The 13,186-nt window shown below is 41.9% G+C and overlaps 1 protein-coding gene across 1 annotated transcript in view; it reads left to right on the top strand.

The window, feature by feature from the left end:
* Positions 1–2,633, top strand: part of TBC1D20 (TBC1 domain family member 20) — a 39,824-nt gene extending 37,191 nt beyond the window's left edge. Inside the window, exon 8 of the mRNA XM_036748654.1 lies at positions 65–2,633. Within this exon, the coding sequence (XP_036604549.1) occupies positions 65–320 (256 nt within the window). The 3' untranslated portion in view covers positions 321–2,633. The remainder of the gene's footprint in view (positions 1–64) is intronic.
* The last annotated feature ends 10,553 nt before the right edge of the window (positions 2,634–13,186 follow it).

Below are 13,186 nucleotides of genomic sequence, written 5' to 3'. Positions count from 1 at the left end.
ACAAAAACTATCTTTCCATTTTGCCCCCTACACAAATTCTCATCTCCATCACTTTCCTTTGCAGAACAGCAGCCTCTACTTTTAAAGACTTTGAGCTGGCATCTGCCCAGCAAAGGCCAGACATGGTATTGCGGCAGCGCTTCCGAGGGTTCTTGCAGCCTGAGGATCGGACAAAAAATATCTTGACCAAACCAAGGACCAATCGCTTTGTGAAGCTGGCGGTGATGGGGCTGACGGTGGCTCTGGGAGCAGCTGCGTTAGCAGTGGTGAAGAGTGCCCTTGAGTGGGCCCCTAAATTTCAACTACAGCTATTTCCCTGACAACTGGGGAGGAGGCTCCTGTTATTTTAAATTAAGCTTCTCATCCTTCCATGGGAAGATTGAGAGGAAGTCAGCATTCCTTTGTTAAAAGGGTTTATGTCAAGGGTTTTCTATCCCCACCACCCTACCTACCCTGTCCATGATTTGCCTTTGCTTCAGGGGCTAATGGAAGGGTCCACCCAACACCAAGGGCTTTTTAGGGCCATGGTATTAAACCTCCTTATCTCTTTGGTCATTAAGCAATGGGTTTCTTATTGGGCAGATGTCTGCCACCTTCTCCTATGACAGGGGAATTGAGTTACTTTAACTCCCTCTTGTCTTTGGAGCTCACGTGGACTGGGCTCAACTGAATTATGGGAGATCAGTAGTAACTTGAGCCACTGCAAGCCCACTGTCCTTACTGCAGGGGCTTTTCTCGCCTGTCTTTCTTTTTATACAAGGGAGGAAGGAACCATCACAATAGTTGAATGGTTGGAAGAATGATGAGCAAAAGCCAGGGAGGGTCTGTAGGTATTCAGTTAAAGAAGAGAGAAAGTTCTTAAATGTAACTGTCTGTAAGGTCCTGATAATTATTGGCCACCATACTTTTTTCCATGTTCACTTTCTGAGGTCTCTGATCAGTGAAGCTTTGACATAACCCAGTTAGCCAAGGATTCAGTGTTCATTTTTTTCCATCTTCACAGGACAGTTGCTTGAGAAATTAAGGGACAGGTATGAAATAGGTCACTGGGCAAATCCTACCTATTCCCAGCCCAGGGATCCCTTGGGCACATCCTACATAAATGGGAAATGATTATTTGGATTCAGTTCTGAGTTAATCTTCTCTTTTCTTTGTTCCCCAGGCCCCTCACCAGCCCCTGAGCCACATAGATGGCATATAAAAGCCATCATTATTACTATTTTCGGAATATACACATAAACATGCTTTACTAATGTTCCTTGTCCATGGAAAAAGAACTACTACTTAGGAGATGAACATGAAGCCCTGAAAACTACTTGCCATCAAGTGTTTTTGTATGTCAACCCAAATTAATATTTGTAAACAGCCCAAACCCCCACAAAACCCAGTTCCCTCAGCCTGTCATGTCTTGGGCTTTTCTCTGGTCCCTCCTTCATCCCCAAAGGAAACACCCACGCACTACCTCTTTAAAGCTTCATGGGTTCAGTTCTGTCTTTCCCCCAGGCAATTTCTTATTTTATAGGAAATATTGCTAGAAATTGGCCATTCCTTCAGGAGGGGCAAATTGCAGTCTCGGTGGAGCTCAGCAGAATCCTGGAGGAATCAAACCCACACTCCTATACTTGTGGCACTAGATGTGGGGGAAGTAGGTTTAAATCCATCAATCCCTTTAGAAAGTGGCTTTTCCAATACCCAAAGTCAGGTTTATTTTAAACTTGACTCTGGCTAGAAAAAAAAGTGCCTTTTCTGCTTCTTTAGAGAAACTGGGGTGTCAGATGTTAAACAGCCACTCAGCCGTCTTCCTCTAAATCTTTCCCGTCTCTTCTGCACAGCTCTTTAACAGGTATTTTGTTACAAGTGAAGGTGTCAGATGCACTCCCCTAGTGAATCCTGCTTTCACTCCTTTCTCACCCAGAAACCTTTGTCTAGTCTGACCACACAGTGGGCATGAGATGGGTGGTTTATTTTTTTGGCAGGAGCCTTCCCAAAGGGTAGGCAAGGTGTCAAAAATTGATTTTCACTAAGCACTTTAAAACTAAAAGAAACTCTGAAGCAGGATGAAGGGAGGATCTTGTGAAATCTTTCTTAAGGTTTGACAAGAATGGCCAAACCAGGTGATGAGAATCATCCCCAGGGGCTTTGGGGCAGTCTAGCTTTAAGTGGTTGCATTCTGTGGGGCCATCCTGATGACTTTGATGACAAAGGAAACTCCTTCCTGAGTGAAGAGAGTGGAACCCCACCAGGTGATTATGTCAGCACAAGGGAGGACTCCTAGGCAGCATATTAACCTTTTGCTACAGGGAAGCTGATCTCTTTTAATATGCTGAAAGTGTTCATTAGTAGGGAACAGGTGTAGTCAGAATCTTAAAATTGTATCTGCCCCTCCACCCAACCCAAAGTCTTCCTGAAAGCAAAATAAACTAGCTTCTCTCTTACCCTGATGGAAAAAAGGAAGGAAAGTTCACTTGCCTTGCTCCTTTGTTGAGGCTGAGGATGTCCTTTTGCCAACGAGGAGAAAAAGCATACTCTCCTATCTTCAGGTGATTTACTTATTCTGTAAAGAATATATATGTGTAAATACAATTTGTACAGATCCCTGTATGAAATAAACAGCCATGTGTGGTTACTAAACAGTCTCAGCCTCTTCTGTCAACTTACTCCCTGTTGTCTCTCCTTTCCGGATGGACCAGATCAACAATTCAGGCTACTTCTCTCAATCTGTAAACATTTATTATGGGCCTGTTATGTGCTGTGCTGATCACTGGGAGTATAAAAAAGCAAAAGAACCCCTGCCCTCAAGGAGCTTACAGTCTAACGGGGGGGACAATGTGCAAACAAAGCGATGAATTGGAAATAATTAATAAAAGGCACTGAAATTAAGAGGAGTTGGGGAAGGCTTCCTGTAGAAGGATGGGGTTTTATCTGATTCCTGAAGCCAGGGAAGAGGTGAGAGAGCATACCAGGCTTGCAGGGCAGCCAGAGAGAATGCCCAGAGCCAAGAAATGGAATGTCCTATTTGTGGAATGGCCAGGAGGCCAGTGTCACTAGATTGAAGAGTATCTGTTTGGTGTTAGAAGACTGGAAAGGTAGAAGGGAGCTAGGTTATAAAGGGCCTTGAATGACAAATAGTGTTTTGTATTTGTTCCTGAAGGTGATAGGGAGCCATTGGTGTTTAAGTTGGGGCGGGGGGTGTCACGTTTGGAACTGCAGGTTAGGAAAATCACTAGTGGTTGATGGAGGATGGACTGGAGTGGGCAGAGGCATGATGCAGGCTGACCTACCAGCAGCTGTTGCACTAATCCAGTGTGAAGTGATAAGGGCCTGTGTCAGAGTAGTAGAAGTGTCAAAGGAGAGAGATGTTGTAAAGGTGAAATTGACGGGCCTTGGCAACAGCTTGGACATAGGGGTCAAGAGATAGTGAGGAATCCAGGATGACTCCTAGCTTGTGAGCCTGAGGGACTGAAAGAATGGTTTTGCCCTCTACAGTAGTAGGGAAAGGAGGGGAGCAGGGTAGGATTTAGGGGAAAAGATAATGAGTTTTGTATGCATTGAGTTTAAGATGGACATCTCATTTGAAATATCTGAAAGGCAATTGGAAATTCAAGATTAGAGGATGGCAGAGAGATTAGGGCGGGATAGGTAGATTTGAGAATCATCAGCATAGAGATGGTAATTAAATCCATGGGAGCTGATGAGATCACCAAGTGAAGTACTATAAAAGGAGAAGAGGGCCCAGGACAGAACCCTGAGGGACACTGATGGGTTAGAAGGCATGATCTGGAGGAAGATCAGGAAAGGAGACAGAGAAAGAATGAGACCCAGAAGAGAACGGGTGTCCTGAAAACCTAGAGAGACAAATATCAAGCAGGAGGGAGTGCTCAGCAGTGTCAAAGGTTACAGAGAGATCAAGAAGGAGGAGGACTGAGAAAAGACCATTGGATTTGGCAAGTTCAAGAGATCATTAGTAACTTTGGAGAGAGTCGTTTTAGTGGAATGATAAGGTCAGAAACCATAGCACATTGGAGGTTTTCCATATCCCAGCTGGGAAATTGGGTTGGCAGCCTCTATGTTGCTTCCTGCAGTGAAGTGGCCAATCTTCTGACCAGTATAGCTGGACCATGCCAAATCAAATGTAGCACTGTGATTTGCCAGATCTTCAACAAAGGCCGCATCATGCTCTAGCTACATATCCTTCCTGTTTCTGCAATTCAATACCTATCTATGAATAGGTAGCTATCTATATAACTCCTAGCTGTACTACGTTGGGGAAGGGCATGGGATTGTTAATGGTTAAGTAGTCACAGGCCCTGAACCCTTATGGGATTGGTTACATGCATCAGCACTGTTGAGAGTAGCTTTCTAAAAGCCCTCCTGCATACATGTTAGCCTCGAGTTGGAGCCCAGGGCTTAGTAGTAAGCCTTTGCCCTACAGCTGGTTCATTTGGGAAGAGGAAAGCAGCTCTGGCATGAGCTTTTTATTAATATTGCCTGCCCAGGCCAGGAATAGAGAAGGAAAGAGTTGCTAAAGAAACCCAAACTCACCCCTCGAGATGGCTTGTCATTGCTTCCAAGCAGAGGTTCTTGGATCTGGCACCCATGAACTTGTTTTTTATTGTAACCTTTTGTGATCCTATATATTTTTTTAAGTATTTCAAAACAATCCAAGGAAGGGGTCCATGGGCTTCATCAGATTGCCAAAGAGGTCTACAACACAATGATGGTTAGAGCTCCTGCTTTAGAGTCAAAGACAAGAAACTTCCATTCCTAATCATGCTCTGCCTCCAGCCTCCTTTGGGACCCTTTAAGCTAATTTGGTGTAGCAGAAACAAAGGTCTGTGTACAAATCTTGGCTATTCGACTTAACAAGCCATGTGACATTAGGCGAGGCACCTGGCCTCTCCCTGGGCATGTTTCCTCATCTGTAAAATAAGGGTAATGAGCCAGGAGGCAGATAATCCTGTTTGCCTCATAGGGTAGCTGGTCAGGATCAAACAAGGTATTGTAAAACACTTTGTAGGTAGTAAAGCAACATAGAAACATTCGATAGTTTTTATTATGTCATCCCTTTCTCCCCTCTTACCTTCCCTACTTACATAACTTGTACCATGGAATAACCCAATGCCAGGCTTCTATAGGCCAAATTATTCAATGTGTGTTTTAGGAAGTCCTCTGGCTGGGGCTTTAGATTAGCTTTGTCTCCTGGCCTCCAGCCAGGAGGGTTGAGCAGCTAGGGTAGCTCAAAGAATAGAGCACTGGGGCCTGAAGCTGGGGGAAAGGTCTGAGTTCAAAAGCAATGTCAGACACTTACTGGCTGTGTGACCCTGAAAAAGTGGCCTAACTTGTGTTTGCCTCTGTTTTAACATCTGTAAAATGGGGATAATAATAGCACCTACCTCCTAAGATTAGTACCTGGCATATAGTAAGCACTGCACCAATGTGAGCTGTTATGACTACAGCTGGATGGGGAATAGTGACATCTTAGAGTAGATGAGCTTGCTCGTAGGCTTACCTAGTGTTTATTTGTTTTTCAAGCTAGTGGCTTTCGTGTTAGCCCCGGACACTTGAATTGTGATCTTGAAGGAAGAAGGCCCAGAGTTGTGGTAGGTGAGGTGAGATCAGTGTAGCTCCTTCAGGTCTAAAGTCTATTCCTGTTATCAATGGAGAGGTTTATGTATTAGTTATTGGCTGGAAGCTTAATTCAAAACTGTAGAATCTAGTTGGAAGGACCTCAAAGACCATATAATTCAGGGGTTCTTAGTCTTTTTGGGCTTTGTATCCCTTGGCTTCCAGTAAACATTTCCATACATCCTATTCATTATGTAGATTTAATTCTAAAGTTTACCATACATACGCAATAAGAAATAAGATAATTATTTTTTCATTAAACTATTTAGTACATGGCACTTTTTAGTATCAAGTCATTAAATGTTTTATCAGAATACAGCCAAAGTAATGAGAATCTTGATTCTGTCTCTTATCAACCAATGTTTTAATTCTTGGTGGGGTTTTGGTGGAGACCCGTTTAGCCTCCAATTTGTTTTTTGCTTTGAATTTGATTTAGAACAGGTCTGAGAATCCTGATTCACTAAGGTAAGTTATATAAAGTGGAATTAAAGTCTGTGAGAACGATTAACAAGAATGGTATATCCTTCTCCAAGGTTGCACTAAAAATTTTGTAACTTCATTGACTGGAAATCAATTTGGAGTTTCTGGATTTGCAGAGATCATCATATAAGTTCCCAAAGTAGGTGATACTGCCCCCGGGGGGGTTGGAATGACCCAGGGGAGCAGTAGTAGCCTCAGGTGCAATTGGGGGGCATTGAATAAAATTAAAGGGGCGGTGGAAGCATATGGAAAAAAGAAAAATTTGAAAAACCATTCACATATGTTTCATCTGTTGTGTAACAGTTAAGGTCATAGTGATTACATTATTTTCCAAATAAACACACAAAATGCAAGTTATAACTGATGAGTGGTCAAGTCCACCTACAGGTCTTAACAAGCAAGTATTGGCAGGCGAGTATGTTATGTTTTGGAAGGAAGTCCAATATGCATTGGCAGGAATATGTGCATGTAATGACTTGTTTACAATAATATATTACAAGGTTACATGATGCAATATTGTGTCATCAAAATTCCAATGCAGTAAAAAAAAACTTTACAATAAATTATTAAATTTGAGATGAGTCATTTTAAAAAATATATATTTTTAAATGATGCAAATTAAAAAAAAACCATTACAGGGTTAAAAAAGAGATTTCCAGGGGGGTACTGAGTAATTTTTTAAAAAAGGGGTCAGTAGGTTTGAGGTAAGTTTGGGAACCTCTGATTTAGCCTCTTTAATTGGGTCATCATCACTGATTTCTTTCCTCATTCAATGTGAAAAGGGTTTTGTGTGCTAAATTCATTTGTTTAGTTTTAGTCAGTAGGAATTACTCCTTCAAATGTCTCAAATTTTCAGATGTGCGGTGATGCTCCCATCCTTCCTCACTCTTCCTCAGTTTCTCACTGTTCTCCAATCCCCCTAATTTTTCATTAATACTACTTCTTTGGGACTATTCCAACAGAATGATATAGTTATTTACTTACATTCCTTTGATAAACTTCTTATTCCTTTTGGGGGGCAGTGTGTGCAGGGAATACATACCCTGTATTCATTGCCTAGATTGGGAGCCTCTGATCTAGTTAAATAATATCTGAGTACATATCTCCTCTGCAATATTTCTGACCAGTAGTTATCAGCATCTACTTGAAGACCTCCAGGGAAAGGGGAACCCATTTTCTTATGAGGCAGCTCATTAAGCTAGTATTAGAAAATTTTCTTCCTTCTGTTGAGTCAAAATCTGCATCTGGAACTTCTACCCTTAATTAGTCCTGTTCTGTCCTCTGGGGCCAAGAAGAAAGTCTGAACCCTCTTCTGAATTGTAGCTTTTTAAATATTTAAGGACAACCATCTCCACCACCCCACCCTGAAACCCTCGCCCCATTCCCCTCACCCCTCACCCCCACCCCCAAGACTACTTTTCTCATTTAAAGTTCTCAAGTTCCTTCACCCAATCTTCATATGACATAGTCTCTAGTGACTTCATTATACTAGTTTCCCTCTGAATATGCTAGGTTGTAAATTACCTCTAAAATGTGGTACCCAGAACTGATCACAAGAATCCACATGGGTTCAAATCTGGGCAGAGTACAATATGTCCCTCATTTCCCTTGTTCTGGACACCACTCTACTATTAATGTAGCTTAAGAGCGTATTAATTTTTTTTGGCCGTCACGCTGAGTGTTCATTGAGTTTGGAATTCCTGACTCTTTTTTTCACATGAACTATTTTCTAGCCTTGCCTCCCTCAAAGGTTCCTTTTTCATTCTGTGAAGAATGACCAAGTTGGTTCTCCACCTGTAATCTAGACTCAAGAGGCTCCATATTGGTCTTAAAGTGGGAAGAGAATGGAACAGTATGAAAAGTACTGCTTCAGAATCTGTCCAAACAACTTTCCCAGTAAGCATCATCACTCACAGATACAGCTGTATAGTTTCAAAGCACTTTCATCACAACAACTGTGTGAAGTAGGTAATGTATTATTTAGCCCCATTTTGCAGATGGGTAAACTGAGGTGCAAAGTGACTTGCCCAAGATCACATTGCCATAACTGGGACTTGAACCTCTATTTCTACTGAACCATATCACCCAAGTTTAAAGGTAGACCTTAAGAGATCATGGAAGGGGCATTAAGAGATCATAGATTTAGAAGTGGAAGGGACTTTAAAGGTCATTAGGTCCAACTCTCTTGTTTTAAAGCTTAGGATACAGAGAGAAGTTGTGACTTGCCCAGAGTCACACTGAGACAGGATTGGAACCCAGATCTTTCTAATGCCAAGTCCAGTGTCCTATACATTGCACCATACTACCTCCAAAAGGCTACTGTCAGGAGACAGATATAAATCCATGTCTCCAGTGAGACTTTGATTATCTCAGCCAAGCCCCTCATTCTACAGAGGAAGAAATTGAGGCTGACTGAAGGCAAATACCCCATCTTAGGTCATACGACCAATTGGTGGGAGAGTGGGGCATCAGATATGGCTTTACCCTTAAGCTGCATATTGGCACATGTATCTCTGTGTGTGGTTCATTAGTGTGTCTGGGGAAGCTAGCTAGGGTTCCAAGCATACCTCTGCCTACAACAAAACCAGGGAACTGTCTATCCAAATTGGAGGTCCCATACCCTCTTCCCCATGGCAAGTTTCCCTGTATTAGGGAATAGAATCATGGTCAAAATCAATGGGGCATATTCTTTTTGCTGATTCCAGTGATTTACATTAACACATTTTTATCTCTGATAATTAAGAGTAGTCTGTTCAATTCCAGACCTCCAACTTTATTAGAAAGCAACAGTCATCATTTAGTATTGGTTAAAAAATAGAAGCAGATCAATGGAACAGACTAGACAAGGGAGACTCAGAAGCAATGGAATTCATCCAGTCTTTGATAAACAAGAAAACAAGGTAAATACTCCGTATATGATTAAAAACTGCTGGCAAATTGGAAAGCAGTCTGGCAGAAATTAGGCTTAGACCAACATCTCACACTGTATTCCACAATATATTCTAAATAGATCTTTACTTAAGTCATGCTATAAAAAAAAATTAGAAGAGAAGCAGATCATATACCTCTCATGGGTACAGGTAGGAGATGTGTTCTTAACCAAACAAGGGATAGAGGCAATTGCAAAAGATCAAAACAAAAAATCTACATGATGACTACAACAATGTAAATGGATGGAACACCCACGCACCAAAAAACTCAAGCGAATATTAAAAAATTACAAAGAACAAGTGTAACTTGAAAGAAGAAATAGGAGAAAATACCCCATCCCTTTGCAGAAATGAGAGGGCCACAAGAATCAGACACTGCACATATTTTCAGATTTTTTTGAATGTATTATTTCTTTTCTTTTTCTTAGTTTGTCTTTCAAAAGCATTGTTATGTGGGGTGGCTCTCTAGGAAGGGTGAGGGGAATAGTGGGGGAAATTAGAGTGATGTAAAAAAGGGATCAATAAAAACTTAATCTTTTTTAAAAAGAGTCTGCTGTTTTTCTTGAATGTCCTGTCTTAGAACTAGAGCATTGATAAATGGGTTACAGCTTGGGAGAAAGCTGAAAAGGACTGCTCCGGTTTCATGGCCTCAATCTTCTCTGTGCTTCTTAGATGTCACACTAAGCATAGCTTGTGGTACGATTTGAAAAGTCTTGGGTCTGAAAGCCTAGCGCCCTAGGGTCCAAGATCAATTCTTCCACAAACCAGCTCCATGACTGTGGGCAAATTATTTCCACTCCCTATGTCTGTTTCCTTCTCTGTGAAATGGCTCTAATGATATTTGCAAAATTAATCTCATTAGGTAGTTGTTAGATAAACACAATAGGAAAATGAATCAGTGTTACTTTGTCCCCCCAGTGTCTCTAAATTCTTAAAAAAAAAAAAAAAAAGCAGGACAGACCTAAAGCTGAACCTAGCACTGTAAGTCTGGAGGAGCAGTAAAGACAGGAACAGCTGGCATAGGAATGCACTCTGATCTCAACCAGAAAGGATTGCTTTCACTCTCTGGTTTTGTTTCTTCTTTTTTTCCCCTCTAGCCCTTGTGGTTCAGCCACATCCCCTTCCTCTTTCATGAAACATGGCAGTTTTCTGCTTCTGCTCTGGCCTAGTAATTACCACTTCTCCAGCCATGATGTGGTTTGGAAATTCCCGTGTGATGTATTGTAGCAAAGTTGATGGAACCCAGAAACGCGCACCCCTAATGTTTTATGTGATTTTTCCCCTAAGTCCTCATGTCCAAAGCTGAAGACAGCATGACTTCAGGGCCTGGAAAACCACCCCTACCGGTTTCCTGGGGCCCAGAATTCCAGTAACAGGATGAAGTCTTTTATTGCACAGTTTCCTCATTGCCATGGTAGAATCACTCATCTCTACAGTGAAAGGCAGTAGATAACTATGAACCTGGAGTCAGGAAGACTCCTAAGATTCTGAGTCACTTAGTAGGTTTTGTCTGGTCTGGAGCCTCAGACAACTGATCTACTAAATTTTGGTTAGGATGTGATCCGGGCTAGTGGAAGAATTGATGCATTTAGATAGTGCTTTGGTTCATAGAGCACAAAAGCAGAGGGCCTCCCCGCCCCCGCCGCCCCCCCCCCCCCGTGTTTATTATCCTCATTTACAGACAAGAAAGCTGAGGTTTAGAGGTTAAATTACTTGTCCTGGAGCAAACAGCTTTGTTGGAGTTCAACTTGAACTCCAAAAGATTATTGACTTTTGCCATCCCACTGTTTCCTGCTGCCTTTCTAAATGTAGGTTGGTTAGTTGAATGAATGAGCAATCAATCAGTCAGAAAGAAGAGTGATGGAATTCCCTATGAAGTATAAATGTGATTGATTTCAGAGCCTTTCCTGAGCAGAAAGGGCTTGGGCACAAGGGGTAGGGGTAGAGCGCAGCAGTGGGGAAGACAGGCAGGACATCTTTTTTCTTCTGCCCTGGGGTTGGCCTTGCTGGTGTTTTTGGTGGCAGAATGTGAAAATCAGGGAGGGATGGGAATTCCCCTTATCAGTAAAGAGAGCACACCCAGAGGAAAGCAGTCAAGGCAGGGACTCGGCTCTTTCCTCCTTCCTTGGGTTTCCACTCGTACCAGTGCCAGCTGGGGACCAGAAGTGCTGAAAGTTGGACATTGAATTTCCTGGGACCTGGTAGGTCATTAATGGTCAGGCTAAAAGATTTTGAAAACATCTGTAGCCTGCCCTGGGGGCTGCTGGGCAAGCCTCATGTTGGCTGTTGAGGGGGTGGGCTGTGTCTGTAGGGGTCTCTCTCTTCCCCTTCTCCCCCCTATCCCCATCTCTCTTCCTTCTTTTTCTCTCTCCCCCTCTCTCTCTTCCATCTCCTCCCTTCCTTTTCTCCTCTTTCCCCCTTCTTCCATCGCTCCTCTCACATTGTCTTTCCTCCTCTCTCTCCCATTTTATCTAGAGAAAAATTGAGAGATTCCAGGGAGGCCTTGGAGAATACTCCAGATCCTGAATCTTCTCATGAACTACTTTATTTTTAAAAATTTTATTCATCTAGCAAAATATATCTTAGTTTTCTTTATTTATTTTGATTTCACTGCATTCTTTTAAAAAATGTTTCTATTGAAGTATTTTTTAATCACCATAGCCCACCCCCCCCCAAGCCATTGAATTATTTTTTAAATAATAATTTTATTTATATATTTTGTTTCTAAGAGGTGGAATGAGGTAATAGTTTAAGGGCTGGTCTCAGGCTAGAAGAATTGGCTTCAAGTATGACCTGCACCACATACTGGCTGGATGTATGGCTCTGAGCAAGTCTCTTCCTCTCGGTGCTCCAGGCAATTCTATAAAATTGTAAATTGCAGATTAGGTGACAATCTACATAGGCTGAGAAAGTTCCTCACCAGGAGCATCTTACACAGGAAATCACAGATCCAGTTTAAAAGGGGAAAAAAGGGTTTGTTTCGTTTTTACACCACCTTTTCTCAATAGGTTCGATTCCAAAAAGTCAACTCTTATTTAACAGAGATATAGATTTAAAAAGAAAAAGGGGGGAAAGTGGTGTAGTCCTGGAATCTGTGGGGGTGTCCATCAGTTTGGGAATGGCTGAACAAATTATGGTATACATATTATGTGGCTGTAAAAAAAAATGACAAAAGGAATGGTTGAAAAGAAACCTGGGAAGACTTGGAGGAACTGATGCAGAGGGAAAGGAGCAGAACCAGGAGAACATTTTATGCAATAACAACATTGTAAAGGCCAATGACCTTTGAAAGCTCTAAGAATTCTGATCAATGCAGAGACCAATGGATGACAAAGTAAGTGTGCTACCCACTTCCTGGTAGAGAGATGATGTACGATGAGACGAATATTTTTGGAGAGAGTCAGTGTGGGGATTTGTTTTCCTTGGCTAAGCATAACTGTGAGAAGGGTTTTGTTTTTCTTTTTTGCAATTTGTGGGAGTGGGTAGGAGGGAGGTGAGGCCAAAAGGAAAGTAAGAACAGAGCAGCTCATACAAGTATGTGTGATATTCCCTGATTTGTGCAAAGAAAGGAAGATTTTTCCCAACTTTATCTGGGGCTCAACCAGGCCATTTTAATCACAGCATGCCTCTTCGATCATTTTTCTTTCTGTTTCTATTGTCATCACTGTCTATATGATCTTACTGCTTCTGTCTGCATCACTCTACAATAGTCCACATGAGTTTTTCTATGCTTCTCTGAATTCTTCATATTCCTAATTTCTTATAATGCTAAATAATTCTGTTACATAAATGTATCATGACTTAATTAGCATCCCCAAATTGATGAGAATGTACTTTGTTTGTAGGTCTTTACAGCCACAAAAAAATGCTATCAATTTTGGGGTGTATTTGGGTCCTTTCTGTCTTTGATATTGGGTAACTCATTTTAATTTACCACCTGGGGCGCTTCAAGACAGTACACCCCATCATTCTGTGACTAATATGGGCCTTTGGTGGAGAATATGCTCAACTCAGCGGACACCTTTGTTCCCTTGGCGAAAGTGAAGTTTTGAATTTAGTTATTGATGGAGCCGTCGCTGCTAGGCAGAGATGTTGTTGTTCTTTGTCCTTTGTTTTTGAAGAGGACCAATGACATCACAGGTGAGGTCTTG

The sequence above is a fragment of the Trichosurus vulpecula genome, chromosome 3 (assembly GCF_011100635.1).
Source record: "Trichosurus vulpecula isolate mTriVul1 chromosome 3, mTriVul1.pri, whole genome shotgun sequence".
Classification (NCBI taxonomy): domain Eukaryota; kingdom Metazoa; phylum Chordata; class Mammalia; order Diprotodontia; family Phalangeridae; genus Trichosurus; species Trichosurus vulpecula.
Note: the sequence above shows the minus strand (reverse complement) of the source record. Positions and strands in the feature narration are given on the sequence as shown.